Source organism: Trichoderma atroviride, chromosome 3, assembly GCF_020647795.1.
Source record: "Trichoderma atroviride chromosome 3, complete sequence".
Lineage (NCBI taxonomy): Eukaryota > Fungi > Ascomycota > Sordariomycetes > Hypocreales > Hypocreaceae > Trichoderma > Trichoderma atroviride.
Genome location: NC_089402.1, coordinates 84526 through 100513, shown reverse-complemented (window position 1 = coordinate 100513; position 15988 = coordinate 84526). Strand labels below are relative to the sequence as shown.

At 44.8% G+C, this 15988-nt stretch overlaps 6 protein-coding genes across 6 annotated transcripts; 3 read left to right on the top strand and 3 right to left on the bottom strand.

Annotated features, from left to right (window-relative positions):
- TrAtP1_005247 (uncharacterized protein) lies at positions 1-1000 on the bottom strand (the record flags this gene model as incomplete). Its single annotated transcript, XM_066112634.1, has 5 exons — positions 1-288; positions 352-521; positions 573-771; positions 835-848; positions 916-1000. The coding sequence occupies 5 exons, from the start codon at positions 998-1000 to the stop codon at positions 1-3; spliced, it is 756 nt and encodes a 251-aa protein (XP_065968719.1).
- Positions 1001-1356: 356 nt separating this feature from the next.
- On the top strand, positions 1357-2999 carry TrAtP1_005246 (uncharacterized protein). The gene is made up of 5 exons (XM_014089468.2): positions 1357-1553; positions 1615-1774; positions 1849-1978; positions 2035-2596; positions 2659-2999. The coding sequence occupies exons 1-5, from the start codon at positions 1539-1541 to the stop codon at positions 2890-2892; spliced, it is 1101 nt and encodes a 366-aa protein (XP_013944943.2). The 5' UTR covers positions 1357-1538; the 3' UTR covers positions 2893-2999.
- Positions 3000-3328: 329 nt separating this feature from the next.
- TrAtP1_005245 (uncharacterized protein) lies at positions 3329-4332 on the bottom strand (the record flags this gene model as incomplete). The annotated part of the gene is made up of 3 exons (XM_014089469.2): positions 3329-3443; positions 3503-4022; positions 4077-4332. 3 exons carry the CDS (start codon positions 4330-4332, stop codon positions 3329-3331), a joined length of 891 nt encoding a protein of 296 aa, XP_013944944.2.
- An 837-nt stretch (positions 4333-5169) lies between these two features.
- TrAtP1_005244 (uncharacterized protein) lies at positions 5170-5876 on the top strand (the record flags this gene model as incomplete). The annotated part of the gene is made up of 2 exons (XM_014089470.2): positions 5170-5356; positions 5419-5876. 2 exons carry the CDS (start codon positions 5170-5172, stop codon positions 5874-5876), a joined length of 645 nt encoding a protein of 214 aa, XP_013944945.2.
- A 2439-nt stretch (positions 5877-8315) lies between these two features.
- On the top strand, positions 8316-9170 carry TrAtP1_005243 (uncharacterized protein; the record flags this gene model as incomplete). Its single annotated transcript, XM_014088986.2, has 5 exons — positions 8316-8356; positions 8413-8495; positions 8668-8781; positions 8844-8949; positions 9014-9170. 5 exons carry the CDS (start codon positions 8316-8318, stop codon positions 9168-9170), a joined length of 501 nt encoding a protein of 166 aa, XP_013944461.2.
- A 3259-nt stretch (positions 9171-12429) lies between these two features.
- TrAtP1_005242 (uncharacterized protein) lies at positions 12430-14184 on the bottom strand (the record flags this gene model as incomplete). The annotated part of the gene is made up of 1 exon (XM_014089471.2): positions 12430-14184. The coding sequence occupies one exon, from the start codon at positions 14182-14184 to the stop codon at positions 12430-12432; it is 1755 nt and encodes a 584-aa protein (XP_013944946.2).
- Between the last annotated feature and the right edge of the window lie 1804 nt (positions 14185-15988).

The window sequence follows — 15988 nt, the reverse complement described above, 5'->3', positions numbered from 1 at the left end:
TTACCGACAACAATATCCTCCATCTACCACAATATCTGCTCCAGTGGTAAAAGTGCTAGCGCCGCTCGCAAGGTAAAGAAATATTCCTTTCAGCTCTTTCGTATCCCCCTCACGTCTCATTGGCGTGAGGTTTAACCATTCCTCTTTCCACTCACTGGGGACCCCGGCAGATATCGGAGTCTTGATATAGCCCGGTGAAATTGCATTAACACGTGCAAAGTCTGCCCATTCCACTGCGAGACATTTGGCAAGATGGATCACAGCAGCTTTAGACGTATTATAGCAGGCCTACATACGCTGGTTAGAGTTTCTGAAGCAAGAAATACTGGAGCATATAATAGCTGGACCTACCTGACGCTGTGGAACGTTTGCTATATGCCCAGACATGGATGCTGTAAAGATGAGGCTTCCAGATCCTTGCTTTCGGAAAATCTCTCCTGCCAATTTCGCACAGTAGTAAGCTCCGTCTAAGTTGACTGCAAGCACCTTTTCCCAGTTCTCGATGGGGTCATCTATGCCACCTAAAGAGCTTGTTAAAAAAAAGTATACAGATGCATGAGAACTGTACGTACCTGCCGGCCGAGAAATGCCTGCATTTGCAATCATTACGTCAAGTCGACCGAAGTCATTCACCACAGCAGCAGTTTGCTTTTGAACCTCTTCGAAATTCTCGACAGAGCACTTGTAAGCCTTGGCTTTGACACCAAAATCTGCCTCAATCGTGGCCGCAAGATCGTCAGTATTTGTAGCGCTGCTGTACCAAAGAGCAACCTGGACACACAGTCAGATCCAACAAAACATAATGCAAATGCCAAAATCGCTGTGTAAACCAACATTGGCGCCAGCTTCTGCAAGCGCTCGAGCTGCTTCGTACCCAATCCCCCCCCGAGCCACCAGTGACAATGACAACCTTACCAGTCATGTCAAACATTTTCATAACACTATCCGGCAGAGTTGGATATGATGACTCTCCCTGGAAGTTGGATTTGGATAAACTCATGTTGATAAAGTGAAAATGCTTTTGCGTGACACAATGTAGTTTGCTTCGAAGTGCTTCCTTTGCTTTCGCAGCTGATAGAGAATTGGTCGAAAGGAGAAACTGGTATGCGATGACCAGAATTGACTTAAAACATATTTGAACAATATGAAAGGGGCTTTTTGTAAGGTTTTCATTCAAAATTCGGCAGACGGCCCCCGAACGCCTGTTTTTTGGGTTAAAATCGTGACGGACATGATCAATAAAAGAGAACTTGTGCCATCGGACTACTTCTCCCGAGAACTCGGAGTTTAGTAACCCGTAATCTGCTAGTCAGCCGGACCGCAAAGCCCCGCGTGAGGAGTTCCAGACATGGCTGACCGATCAATATTGACTGCAATCACCCACCTCAGTATATTCAATATAACTTGTTAGTAAAAATGCTGAAATGCAACAAAACCCAACTTTCATAAAGTCCTGTAAACACCAAACTATATTGTGCTAGTCAAAGATTGAGTTAACCACCCGTCCTTACTACGAACAAGCTGTCCGACGCTTTAAAATGGCACACGCTACTGTGAGACTTACAAAAACCTAACGTTTGTCGATCTTTCCATCTAACTCATAGGTCATTACAGGAAGAGAACCCAGCCTTTGTGCTAAGAGCTATTGGAGACGCAGGTTTCGAGCAGCGGCCAATTCCTAAACTAAGGGATGCCTGGGATGTCCGAGTTCACATTGCTCAAACCGGGATATGCGGCTCGGATCTGCATTACTATGATAAAGGAAGAATCGGAGGTGAGATATCTACAGAAGATTAGAATAAACATCGTAGATCTGGAATCTATAAACTGTGCTAATGTTTGAGCTAGATTTTGTCCTGACTACGCCCATAATTCTGGGTCATGAAAGCTCAGGCACTGTTGTGGAAGTGGGTTCTGCCGTGAAAAATCTCAAAGTCGGGACCCGTGTCGCGATCGAACCCGGTGTACCATGCCGACAGTGAGTTTATTTGTATTTAACAGCCGCAGAATTTCCATACTAATCCACATATATAGCTGTGACTACTGCCGCTCTGGATCCTACAATTTGTGCCCCGAAACTGTTTTTGCTGCTACCCCACCATGGGATGGTACGCTCGCCAAGTACTACATAGTCGCGGCTGACTATTGCGTTCCTCTTCCAGATCATATGGACATGGAGCAAGGAGCTCTAGTGGAACCGGTAGCTTGTGCTGTACAAATGACTAAAGTAGGCAATGTGCGAGCCAACCAAACCATTGTCGTCTTCGGCTGTGGCCCCATTGGCGTCCTCTGTCAAAAAGTGTCCAAGGTTTACGGCGCAAAGAAGGTGATTGGGGTAGATATCAGTCAGGGGAGACTGGATTTCGCAAAAAGCTATAGCGCCGATGGAGTTTTCTTGCCGCCCAAGAAGCCAGCTACTGTGAAGACTGACAATGAGTGGAATGAAGAGCTGGCCAGAATGATCAAGGAGCAGTTCGATCTTGGTGATGGCCCGGATGTTGTGATTGAGGCTACGGGTGCTGCAAGCTGCATCTCAACGGGAGTTCATTTGACCAAGAAAGGGGGCACCTATGTTCAAGCAGGCATGGGCCAGGAGGTAGGGCTCTTAGCTCATGCGCAATATTTCCTCAAGGTAAACCTCTACTAACGTAATCTTAGGTTGTGGAGTTCCCAATCACTGTTGCATGCATTCGCGACCTCACAATTCGTGGCTCCATTCGCTATACGACAGGCTGCTATCCAACTGCCGTTGATCTGGTCGCTAGCGGAAAGATTGACGTGAGACCATTGGTCACAAACCGATTCAAGTTCGAAGACACGAAGGATGCCTTTCAGTTGGTGCGAGAGAGAAACGAGAATGTCATCAAAGTTTTGATCCAGGGAGTTGTTTAGTTTTTGCTTCTCACTGAAAAGATGCCGCAATGATAGTGTATATCAGATGTAAAAAACATAAGAATCCAATTCTTGTAAGGACTGCGCAGCCTCTCAATGAACCCTACAGATACCATACTATAAAAACTTATCATCTTTCTCTCTAAAGCCATAATGTGAGTAGGTATTTTTTTTTTCCTTTTAACGGCGCAAAGTCATTCTAGCATCAAATAAATGGCGTTTTCGTAGAAGGTAGCCATTATGTACTTGCTTTACTCGTCTAGGTACTTACGCACAAGCTCGCGACAGATACTACTTCTAACAAGTTCACTCACCTTAGATTTGGCAATACGTACGTATAATATACTAGTTTTGAAGTTTGTAGCCCCAAATCGACAACAAAAGGTGTCAATTGTGCCCAAAGAGGTGATACTGTAAGCGTCTCATTCTGGTAAACCTATACTAGAGTATATCCCCCATCAACAACGAGGTCGGCACCAGTCATGTACGACGAAGCATCAGAAGCCAGAAATAAGAAAACTCCCTTTAGTTCATTTGCATGGGCCTCCCGACTAGACTTTCGAATTAGTATAATATGAACAATCGCCATTTTTCTTCGGGTATTACTCACCCCATGGGAATTTTGTTCTTCCAGATAATTCTCATCTCTTGGGGAATAAAATTGGATATCTCGGTTGCGATGTAGCCAGGGGATACAGAATTGACTCTCGCAAATTGAACCCATTCAACAGCGAGAGATTTGCAAAGCTGAATTACGCCAGCTTTTGCTGCATTGTAAGCCGCTTGCAATTGTGGGATGTTGACTATATGGCCACTGATGCTTGCAGTGGCAATAAAAGATCCGCAGCTATAGCTTTGATCCAGTGTTTTACCGTTTGCATCCGTGCCCTCCAGTCCTTGGCGACGGAAGTGTTTTCCAGCAGCGCGCGCACAATAGAAAGTTCCATCGAGGTCGATATTGACCACGTTGTGATAGTGCGAGATATCTCCTTCGAGAGCAGGGCCTTGGGTCCAAGGAATACCCGAGTTGGCGACGAAGATATCCAAGCGGCCTCCAAATTCTTTGACAATACCGTCCGTTGCCGTCTGTACCTCTTCATACGATGTTATATTGACTTTGTAGGCTCTGCCTTGAAGTTTGTTAGGCATAGCTGACCCACGATAATTGTGCAGTTGTTACTCACATTTCACCCCATAGTCGCGCTCAATCTCTGCTGCTCGCTCAACAGCCATATTGTTACTATTGTACCATATAGCAACATTCGCACCAGCTTCTGCAAATGACTGCGCAACAGCAAGCCCGATTCCTGATCCTGCACCAGTCACAATGGCCGTTCTCCCTTGCAGAGAGAATAAAGGCATTACTCTGTCTGCCTCAGGTCCAGGGATGGCATTTCCATGATTAAAATTGCCCTCGGCATTAATTCCACCACTAGACATGATGAAAACCTCTGGGATGTTAATTGTGAGTGAGTCAACAACAATAACAGCACGTAATTAGCGCCTTTATGTTCTTCTTTTTTGGACCCTGGATTCAGCAGAGCAAGACAGCCGGATTCTGTCACCCGCCTACCCAGCTATGAAATCGGCTCATTGAGATCTAATCAAGTACCAAGAGAAATAGAAACTTAATTGCCGCTTTTTCGAACGGGCATTTGATCCCGGCTAGTTTTTTGAGACTCCCGAGGACCTAAGGCGGCAATCATGGCATAACTCGTTCGGGGTCCGGGATCCGTAGTCCGGGTGCATCAGATTCCTAGACTCTTAGTCTACTCACGCAATCGTGCGAGTTTCAATAAATCTTCCGATCTCGGTATTTACCAAATAGTTATCCATAACCCTAAATCTAGTACAGCCTATTATGACATTCAGGAAAGTTACCAGGCCAAGGTAAGAGATGTTGCGGCGCACAGAAGGGATAGACTAATTACTAGGTATTCAGATGTCAGCTGCAATTCGGCATTCTGAGTACGTAAGATCAAATGATTAAACCAACACCCGTATATGATATTACTCATTATTGACATTATTTTTTACCTTTTATATAACTACGGCTTCCCGGCGGTCAGTGATGTCCACGCGAGCCAGAGGCGGAGTTATTACTCCGGCGTCGCGGATTGCGGCCCCGTATGATCCATATTGGCGTAGTTCAGGATAAAGAATATTTCATGGTAACGCATCTCTAGATATAACATTAACATATCACTATAACTTTATTCTTTGAGTAGAAAAGCGTTTGGGGACTCAATAGTCGATTCGAACTTACACTGTTTTACCATGGCTTCCCAAATCATGGAGATCATCATTTTTGATGTACAGCCTATCATCACCATCAACCCTCACTCACTACTCACTAACAGCGTGTGGAATGACACGCTCCCCACACTAAAGCAGCAAAACGGTGTGCGAGCAGTCCATTGGGGCCAGACCATTGAGTCCCAAAACAAAGTGTACCTATTGATCGGTAAGCGCTTCGGGTTACAGCGTGACCAAAATGAACATGTTTCTCAAAATTGGTGACAATAGACTGGATCGCAACTCAACATTGTGTCAAGTTCGAACAATCTACAGGTTTTGCAGCCTTTCAGATGAACCTTGATCTCATCGCCTTAGGCGCTCCTCGAATGCTTTATGCACCCATTGCTCCACAGATGTATCCACAAATATTCAACAATGTATTGACAGAGATTGCGATATTCTCTTCCTACAACTCGAGCTTTATTGACACATTTGACGGTTTTTCATCTGTGATCAAGAGGTCTCAGGGGTGTACTGGTGTTGCTAAGGATATTGCAACAAATGAAATTCCAGGAGACGTGGGAGAGGGAGGAAGTGAGAAGCTCTATGTTGCGATGATTGGGTGGTTGGATCTAGCAACGCATCGTACAGCAATGGATTCAGTGGCGTTTAAAGAAAACGTCCCGTCAGTGGAGGCTTGTGTTCAAGTGATCACTGTGTATCATATAAAACTGGTCACAGTTTAGGATTCTCTATGTTCGCCAGTACTCATTAGTAGTCAAACAGAGTGCCATTTAGAGATTTCTGCATATCTAATTAACTTGACGTGGTATGCTAGCCCCATGGACATGAAAAGGCCAGTAACAATGTCCTTATGAGCAAATAGAGACCGGAGAAATGGAAATCGCTCTTATTCCATACGTAACCCATTTGGACGCTAGGTTGGTCTCCATATGGTGTTGAAAGCAACTTGTGGTTGTGAAAAATTAACTCGAGGGCCAGAAATTAAGTCAGAGAAATGGAAACTAAGCAGATTGCGTAAAAGGTAAACTTTCAAGTTCTTCACATGTCTGAGTTAGAGAAATTGTAGACCAATAGAAAACTGATACTTTAAGCAATGGCCATGACCCTCCTACAATATAATTATGATGTTTTTTTCCGCCCCTTACATTAGCCATTACAAAGCCGATAATAAATTGGTTCTTTCCCATATCGTATAACCAAGAGTAGCAATTCGAATAAGCCAGTTGGCCTTATTCGCTGATTTGCAAAATCCGTGACGTATTCACGATACGAGATTATTGAGTGCAGAGGATCTCTCGGTAGTGAAGACCAGTCTGTTGTAGATATCGCGTCCCAAAGCCATGTGTGTCGATCGAATGGCAGGGTTTCAACAAACATTGAATGCGGATGGAAGCCGAACTTTGCGATTTGGTAGACCCCTCGAACCATATATGAGATTATGATGCTGCGACGAACGCTTTCTGCAAAAGCCCAAGCTTCCCAATTGCTTAGTCTTTGTGATATTTTGTTTGGAGCTTGCTCCCACACATGGCGTGTCCACTGGTTGAGAGTGACGATATGTGTCTCTGCAAATCCCCTCTGCCGGGGGTCCTTGTGGAAAATGCATATAAGCAAATAGAGTAATAAAGCTTGAAGAGAAGCTAGCAGGTCGCTGAATGAGTCTAATGTTGGATATTCTTTGATCAATTCGTCAAGTTTTTGATGTAGAGTCCCGTAGTGAAAGTCTGCGCCATTGTCTATTGATAACGAATATGCTCGACAAATGGCGTATGCATTCTTGATATGCTTTGGCAACCATCGGCTATATAAAGTGGAATGAATGAAAACAGTCTTTGCTTCTCGTGAGAACGTGATTGGGAAAGCTTTCAATTGAGCCGCAAGATAGTTCACAGTTGCAAGATCTTGTCCCCACTCCATAAAAGGTAAGGTAGGTTCACATGCTGTTGGACTAGCATATGTCGTTTTCGAATAACACCATTCTCGAATAAGACGCAAAGGAGCGTTTAAATGTGTGAAGTGGAAGAATTCCATATCACGAGATGTTATTTTTTGACGAGATTCCAGAAGTCGGCTCTCTTGTGAATCTTCATGGATCTTAGGGCTACCATTTGCAAGAGACTGCTTATCATCCAAGTGGGAGACCAGTGGCTCATTGACGTACGAGCACTCTATTTCCTTGATGCGGCATCGTTCACACCTCGGTATTCCGGCCTTACAGCGCCGCTTAGCCTTGATGCAGGCATGGCAAGACCTGGAGAGAGAAATGTTCTTCCCTTTTTCCATATGAATCGCGCGTATGGATCCACTCAATTCAACAACTTCCCGCTACTGAGATGATGGAATTATGTGAAAAAAGACAAGGCCGAATCGAAGTTGAAGCAAAGCTGTCTCCTGGCGGAGGCTTTCACGAGCTTGGAATGAGTAAAATGCGCTTACTTGACAGACCCAATCCATGGCCAATTACGTAGCATAGCAGTATTTGTACTTAATCTAAGGCGCATGGAGAAAATGGCCGGATAACAAATACAAGCTCGATTCCAAATCATTCCATCTGAATACGACCGAACAATGTCGGAATAACAAGAAGGCCTTGGTGATTGGACGGAGCAGCGGCGTCCTGGCTACTAGCCCGCGACTCGACAAGCAAAATACAGCTAGGAGAAACTTGGTCTGTTGTTCTTAGTTACACGAGGCAAAAAAGTACAAGCGTACGGTTACTGTAAATGGCAAACTGGTCAGCTACTTTGGTTAGTAGCAGTGCAAACGAACGCTAAATCGACCAGGGTACAATTCCCAAAAATGGGTTAGAGCAATGGAGGCAAGGGAGGTTACAAGTATTGCAGGCGCTAACAACAGCTTACATCAGTTAACAAACTGGAATGCTAGGACGAAGTGCTAATCCAAGCGAGGCAGAAGCACCCTGGAAAAGAGAACGAAAGGCGAGAACCATTTGTGAAGAATCACCAAGGCAAGATAGACCATGAATATGAGGCTAAAAACACGCCGTAGATGATTACAGATCATAGATTTCCGTCATTGTATATCATCAAGCTACACGGGTGTTACTCTTCAGCGTATAAATAATGGCCAAGAACCTGCCTGATATCTCTGCTTTAATTCAACAAGATCAAAGATAACGTTACTTAGCTCGCTCCAGCACCATGTCTCTTTCTTTCCACGAAACGCTCCTTGAGCGCAACAAGCAAGTTTACGATATTTTAGGGTCTATTATCGCGACTTCTAACATCTGCTGGACAGGAAATACTCTGAAACTCACAGTCCTGCGCCTACAATCGGCGAGCAGGTGGCTCTCGGCCGTGTCTTTCAGACCACGCTTGTCAGTGAGTAAAGTTCATAGCCGTTTATAATGGCAAAGAACCCAAAGACTGACTTACAAAGTTACTTGCGTCGATTTTCGCCTCAACCCGGATCAATTTTTGCAAACTAGACCCGAGGGCATGTAAAGTCGTCATTTTTCTATCGTGCTATACTCTAACGTGTGTGATATCTCAGATCAAGTCCTTATTTCGCGCAATCCTGCCGGCCGTGTTGCCCCCGCCTTGCAACAAGTGATGCTTTTTGACGTTTTTCTTGGACTCAAGAGTGTTATAGTGATTCACCATACAGGTATACGTCGTCCGTTGATATCGAGGTAAAGATTATACGCTGACTTGATGCTCCCTGCATAGACTGTGGTGCGAGCCAGTTCAAAGAGGCAGAGGTTCGAGAAGCCCATAAAAGCCGCCTGCCAGATCATTCGGAGATTGATGATATGGTGTTTGGTGCTTTTGACGAGTGAGTAATCCTCTATAGAAGCACTTATTCTTATCTCAATGGACTTTTCTAACTCATAGAACAGTGTTGAGCAAAGCGTCAGAGATGACCTTCATATACTGAAGACTTCTCCATATGTGCCTAAGAGGATTGCTGATCAGTGTTTTGGTTATGTATACGATATCAAGACTGGCCTTTTGACTCCCGTCGATTATGTTGATAACCAGGGATGGAGAATATGAAGCTATATGTAGATGACAACTTATGCGATAATTGCTTATGCCAAGGCACTGGACATACGTACGTATTCCGCTTTAGTTCTTTAGCCGGATAGTGTTCTCGTTATAAAGGCTTCCTAGCCTGAATGGCGTTTCAATAATATCATGTCTGATAATGATCGAAATGAGAGAAGTGGCAATAACGTTTGGAGTGATGTATGCACCAACATGCCAACATTTGCATAAATTTCGGCTTATGTATCTATTATTTGTGAACGACTTGATCACTATGGCTTCACACGTTCTGTTAATATGCATGAATATAAGTCATCCACTACTGTCTAGGTTTCGACAGAATAAGAGGTAACATATTTGAGACTTTAATGCTTTGGCGTTTATTTAGGTACGCACTCTTCTAAGCCTCAAAATGGCTTTATAAAGTGAGCGCTAAAACTTGTTAACAGGCTTACCAATCCCCCCCTCGCCACATGTCGTAGCATCTGCATAGGTTCTGACATTGACCGTTTCCCCACCTCGATGGTGCTTAACTACAGGCGCACTACTACCTACTTACCTCCAATAGCGCAGTTCAAATAGATTCTTGCTCTTCCTACATCCCAGACTTCGCCTTTTTCTAGCTGGTATTATATGAGGACAAATCTTCATCTTTACAATGTCTAACAATCTCGTTTGGATAAATCCAGCGACTACTTCGCCTATCGATCGCGCTAAAATAAGGCGCGAAATCATGCAGAAAGTGGCTCAGAAGCGAAAGGCAGAACCTAAACATCGGCATCCCAATAGCAGACAGCTTCCTGTTTTTATACCAAGCGATGAAAGAGCAGCAGAATGCAAACAAATACAAATACTTAATATGGCAGAGCAAGCGTCTCAAACCAAGCCTGACGGCGTCTACATCCAGACAGACACAGCATATTTGCGAGCCCCTGCTTCCACATATTCAGCGGTTCTCTCCAAAACAAATCTACACTTTCTAGATCTGTCTTTATTAACTTCCGTGGGGGTTGGCCGGTATACTGGACAAAGGCTTCTTGAAAACCCTCAAACTATAGCGCATTTCTTCACGGGAAGAAATTGGTCATATTTTCAGTATATACCCTTGCATTACCAGCAAAGCGCCTTGATAAGAAGCGCTACAGATTGTGTCTTAGCTCGCGTTAGGTGCTTGCTTACGCCCGACGACAGAAACTGGGAGCTATTCGCTCTTTCAGCTTATTCAAGAGCGCTCTTAAAGTTACAAGATGCGATGGACTCTACTTCTCAGCGTATTACAGCTGAGCTCCTCTGCGCCACGCAAATGTTAGGCCTCTATGAAGTAAGTGCGTCTCGAGCAGACTATGGAAAATATTGGTTAATTGTTTCTTTTTTTTTTCCGTGCAGCTTCTAAATCCTAGTCGAGAGGATGCATGGATAAAGCATACCGCAGGAGCTACATTTTTAATACAGTTACGAGGTCCATTGAGCTATCAATCCGAGTTCGAGAAATGTCTTTTCCTGGGTTATGTTGGGCCAATGGTAATTATCAGATCGTTACTATCCCCAACGTTATCTCGAAAATAGAGGCTGAATCTCAGTAGGCAACAGAAGCAATACTAAACAATGAAGCTTGTTTCCTTGATCATCCAGCATGGAAGGCGGTCCTTCTATCAATTATCACGGACGATCCTCTTGTGCCGGAAAGAAGTACTATGGTTATATCCATAATGCTGATTTTCGTCACCATACCCACTCTGCTTAAAGAGTTTACCGACGTGATTTGCCATAATCCCGACCAGCCACTTCAAGCGATTACAGAGTTTATATCTCGAGCCCACAAACTTCGAGCGTCTCTCCAAGACTGGTATCACACTTATATACAACCCAGCAGGACACCAATCAATGATCCAACTTATGGAAATAAGTATTACGACGCGCTTGTTATATATTACATTTGCATGATATACAGTAGCCGTCTGAATACATGTATCCATTCAAAAGATAAATCCAGCGTATACGAGCTCGAGGAGGAATGCCAGTGGTTTGCGCAAATAATTGTATCCCTACATCAAAGAGGAGAATCATCTTCTAACCGACAGGGATCATTACTGCTGGCTCAGAAACTACCCATTGCCGAAGCAACTATCGAATCTGGAGACGCTTGGAAAACACAGCTGAGCCTTGGCTATAGTCACAACCACGTCTTCAAAATGCCCAAGAAAACGTTTCGTCACTGGTGTAAACTCTTTGGACGAAGAACTTCGTAATAATGGTAGCTAGCTTGGCTGAAGAATAGATTCAAGCTTAGTGTCTTCATGACCAGTAGGCTAATAAGTGACTAATGCAAAGATACATGATGCTCCTGGTGCTGTAGTACTCAACAGAGTGGCAGAAAACACCGCCGGCCTGCCACGATAGGTTTTAGGTAGCGGTTTCGGCCAGGCTAATTCTATAATGCGGAATTGGAGAACAAGGCTTCACTTAAATAAGCAGGACTATGTTACTATCCAACAGGTATCGTTTTGTGCATTCAGCTTTCCGCTTGCCTTTCATTAATAGTCATGTGATGCGGCACAGCGATGCACTTAAATCGTCTTTTCTCATTATATACATCAACGTCTCTCACCCCGTTAGGATGCTGAATCGTCACTTGTTGGCCCTTCACAAGCCAGTGTTCCTTCTATTCGACAGACAAAACGCAGATTTAGAGCCAGAGTAAGAAGTGTCTGCGATGGCCAATGTTAAATGTTTCGGCTTGTTTGGACAAGGTATTGAACAAGTGTCAACCATCACTTCTTGCTTGCCGTATTTTCCGTGACGCCGTACTTCCCATACGAGGTGGTGCATGCTATCCAAAACGCCCTGAGAAGTGCATATAAACGGAATCGGATGTCGTATGCTCGAAGCCAGTCCGACCACCAACCCATGCGCAGTGACAGTTAATGCTGCCGCCGCATCCAGCATGTCATTTATCCCTGGCCGAAGCAACAGATTTCGTCTGCGCCACGAAACAATGCAACATCACCTGCCCGTCTCCGATTCACGCCTCGACTGCAACGGGTAGTCGTCGAATATCAGAGGTGCTGACATTGCAGATAGATAATCGCAATTGCGGTTCAAAAACAGCAGCACTGCTGAAATAACTCCCGAGCGAAGTACGAGTCCTATTCGAGTTAAGAGTTTCACTCGGGTTAAGTGTTCAAGCTCATGCTGCAAGCAAGTGAAGGAAATAGGCAGATGAAAGAATTATGTCGCTATCCTAAATAGATAAGAATGTCCGTCTTCTCTATGTTGGAATGGCTGTATCATTTGAAATGTACTGCGCTATTCCCGTGTACCTCCATCGCTGAAAATAAGCATTGCCTCCTTCAGGGCAACTATCTTCGTTCCCAGCTCCATTACAGGTAGCAAAAATACCAAGTAGACTTCCCGTGAATGGACCCGTATTTCCGCTCAGCAGCGATCCTGAGGCTGCGCCCACAGTAATTCTCTTTTGCGGTTCTGATGCTGGCATTGCCGACAAGGTGAAATGAGTCGCATTTGGTGCTTGAATCTCGAGGCGCAAAGGACCATGTCCCCAGCGTTCTGGTAGCGGCGTCAAGGAGGAGTCGGCAGTGGAGCCTCCACTGATGGTCCTGAAGCGAAGGAAGAGACTCGAATTGGCTGTGTTATTTTGTTCAAGGAGGACTAAACCCAGATCGACGTGATTAAATTGTGTGAGAAAAATGGTCACCCCGGCCTCTTGATCTATTTCTTTGGGGGAAAAGGATAAATCAACAGCATAATCGAAAATTGTATGTGTTTGGCGCCTTCCAATGAAAGAGAGACCTCGTCGGCCATTTAGCGCGAGAGCGTCATCAGAGTCTGAAGCAGGGATAACACCGGTCAAGTTGCTTCGGCTTGGTACCACCAGTAAGCCATTGCTTGAGATACTAAAAGATCCTTGACGTGGAACTCGCCAATAGACAAGATTGGCCGGAATTGAACTGTGAAGAGGAAAGTCGTATCGATCAGGGTCGTCGTTGAAAGGTCCCGTCCCAGCTACATCGCGACTGCGTGGTGGTAGGTGCCATCCATTCATGCGCCCCTCTACTTTCTGCAAGATTGGCCACTCATCTTTGTTCCATGTAGCGGGAAAAAGTACAGCCTCACGCCCCATGGGATAGATAGTCCAGTCAGGTCCAGAACGTGTCGATAAGCACATTCCCCACCACTTGCCCTTCTGATCTTGGAAGAGGTCTCCATGACCAACGGTCTGAAAGTATCCGTCTGTGCCTCGCGCTGTAAGGATAGGATTGTTGGCATAACTGTCATATGGGCCGCCGATGTTCCGTGACCGTGCGATTGTAATAGAGTGATTGAGCTCTGTACCGCCTTCTGCAATCATGAGGTAGTACCAGTTGTCTTTCTTGTAAAGGTGTGGCCCTTCGGGATACGTTCCACCAGTGCCATTCCAAACACTCAGAGGCGGTTGGCTCAGATCTCCAGTCTCAAGATCAATCTCCTGAAGCGTGATGCCTGCCATTACGGAGTAAACTTTGCCGTCATCATCCCAGAACAAGTCAGGGTCAATATTCGAAGGCTTGAACCGTACCGGATCACTCCAAGCAGAATTGCTGAAAGGATCTGAGCTCTTGAATATCACACCAATGTTACCCTCTGGTGCATTTAAATATTGGCAAATCACAAAGAACTGGTCGTCGTGGTATCGAATAGTAGCTGCATACATGCCATTCTGCTGATCGGGAGTGCCCCAGCTAGCGCCGGGAAGCTGGCTTTCGCGGTTCCAGGCGTGACTGACCAGCTTCCAGTCAATCAAGTCTTTGGAAGCGTAAATGGGTAGACCAGGGAAAGAGATGAATGTTGAAGTAACACAATAGAACACATCGTCAACAACGGCGCAAGAGGGATCTGAGTGCCAGCCGGGAAGAACAGGATTGAAGTAGGTAGAGTTTTGTGCTTTTGCTTGCGCCAGCAAACCGAAGAGCGCGAAATAGCAGCTCAAGAATAAGTTCTTCTTGGCGAATGATGAGATCATCATTATGGCCGGCCTAAGTGAGACTGAGTACATGGAGTATTATTTTCGAAAACTCTTTAGGTCTTGGGCGTCATTAAAGATTCATTTTAGGGAAATCTCCAAGGTCTTTCTTCAATTGTTGAAGTCCTTAGACAAATCTTGCACAGGATGAAACAACAAGCTAGTGGGAAACCTAACGACTGTTATAGGACTACGTCTGGTCAAAAAGTAGTGTCTGATTTGGCAATCGTAATATAATTATCGCTGGCCATCCGTCGGTAAATCATCTTGACTATTATTACCCTACATCACCCCGCATTCTGCCCACCGCGTTGGCGATCAGATTCGACTTACTGCTGGTAGAATAAAAAGGTCTTCATAAAGTTAATTGGCTAGTTATGAAAGTAGCTTAATTGCTATATTTGTTATTAATAATTACTTCTGGAATACCCTGAAAAATTGCCGACCTCCATCCAAGCAGAAGGTGCCGAATAGCGCTTTCATCTCAACTGTCTGGAATAATTGCGATTTACAACTCCGCTCTTGGCTTCCTAATGCTCATGTAATCATCGTTTGCCGAACATGCAGGTGGTATCTTGCACTTAGACTCGCTAATGACTCCGCTTTAAGCATGAGGTCTTTGATTGGCATAGAGCGCGCTCTTTAGAATGGAATCGATTGCCGCATATTTTCTGGAAATGCCGTCGGAGCAACAGAACGCGTCGGCTCTTCGGCCCTTAAAATTCTTTTAGAAGGAGTAGGCGTGCAAAGCGATCGACAATGCAATAAGACTGTCCCAGCCAGTTCTAGAGGCCAAGAGGAATCATTCGAGGAAATTTTATACAATGAATTGTATTAGAAGCTTAACCCGTTATCTCTTTTCGGAATGCAAGCGGTATAAAAGCATACGAAACTTTTTCTCGTCGGAGCGCATCGGATTTGGGCTGCTAGGTAATTGCATTAAACTATTACAAAAAGTCCATTAGAAGACTCTTTGGCACTGGATGGACTATTATTATACAATTTTACCAATTCTGTAGTCCCCCCTCTAGATATCATTGGAATCCTCTTCAATGAAGCGGTTCAAAGCAGGCTGCTGAATATATTATGTGAGGCTGGCCATGCAATACGCCAGGAGGTCTCCATATCTTAACATGGGAGCTCACCTTAGACCGCTTCGGAACCTCTAGTTTCGGGGGTTTTCTCCAATGTTCAATGTGATCATCAATAGCGAAGAAGAAACTGCTTAATGGATGGCTCATAGTCTTGACAGGTATACCTTTTACCTCACCAAAGAAGACATACATAGAGTAGCTCCAATTTTAGCAGCCACATTGTTTATATACAGATTTTTTCCAACATGTGTATGTGGGAGTTTAGGCTCATTGTAATATTATAAACAATCGTGTTAAACCCTACTTTCTTATAGCTCGATTGGCTGCCAGTGCCATAACTGTATTACTAAAGTTACAGAATACATGCTCCGCCCTGCTTCTAATTTGCTAGCAGCGGCTGAACTATATACCACTCTATCAACACTGAGCACTAAACTCCAGTGTGCCTTCTGTGATCCCATGTCCAATGTGAGAATCCTCATGAAGAGCGTAATACACATTGCCTATTCCCGTTGCACACTGTCTCTAGCTAAGCATCGACTAATGGGTTCTCCGCAGATGGATGCAACGTTCGGAGCGTTGGTGCTGGAGTCTGGAAATCTCTGCCTAGCCATTGACGTGATAGATGCCGAATGCCAAGCTTATCTGGTCAGAGTATCGAGGTCTCGTGAGAGTTAGTGTGCCAATCAGATCATTGGTATGGCCTGAGAGGG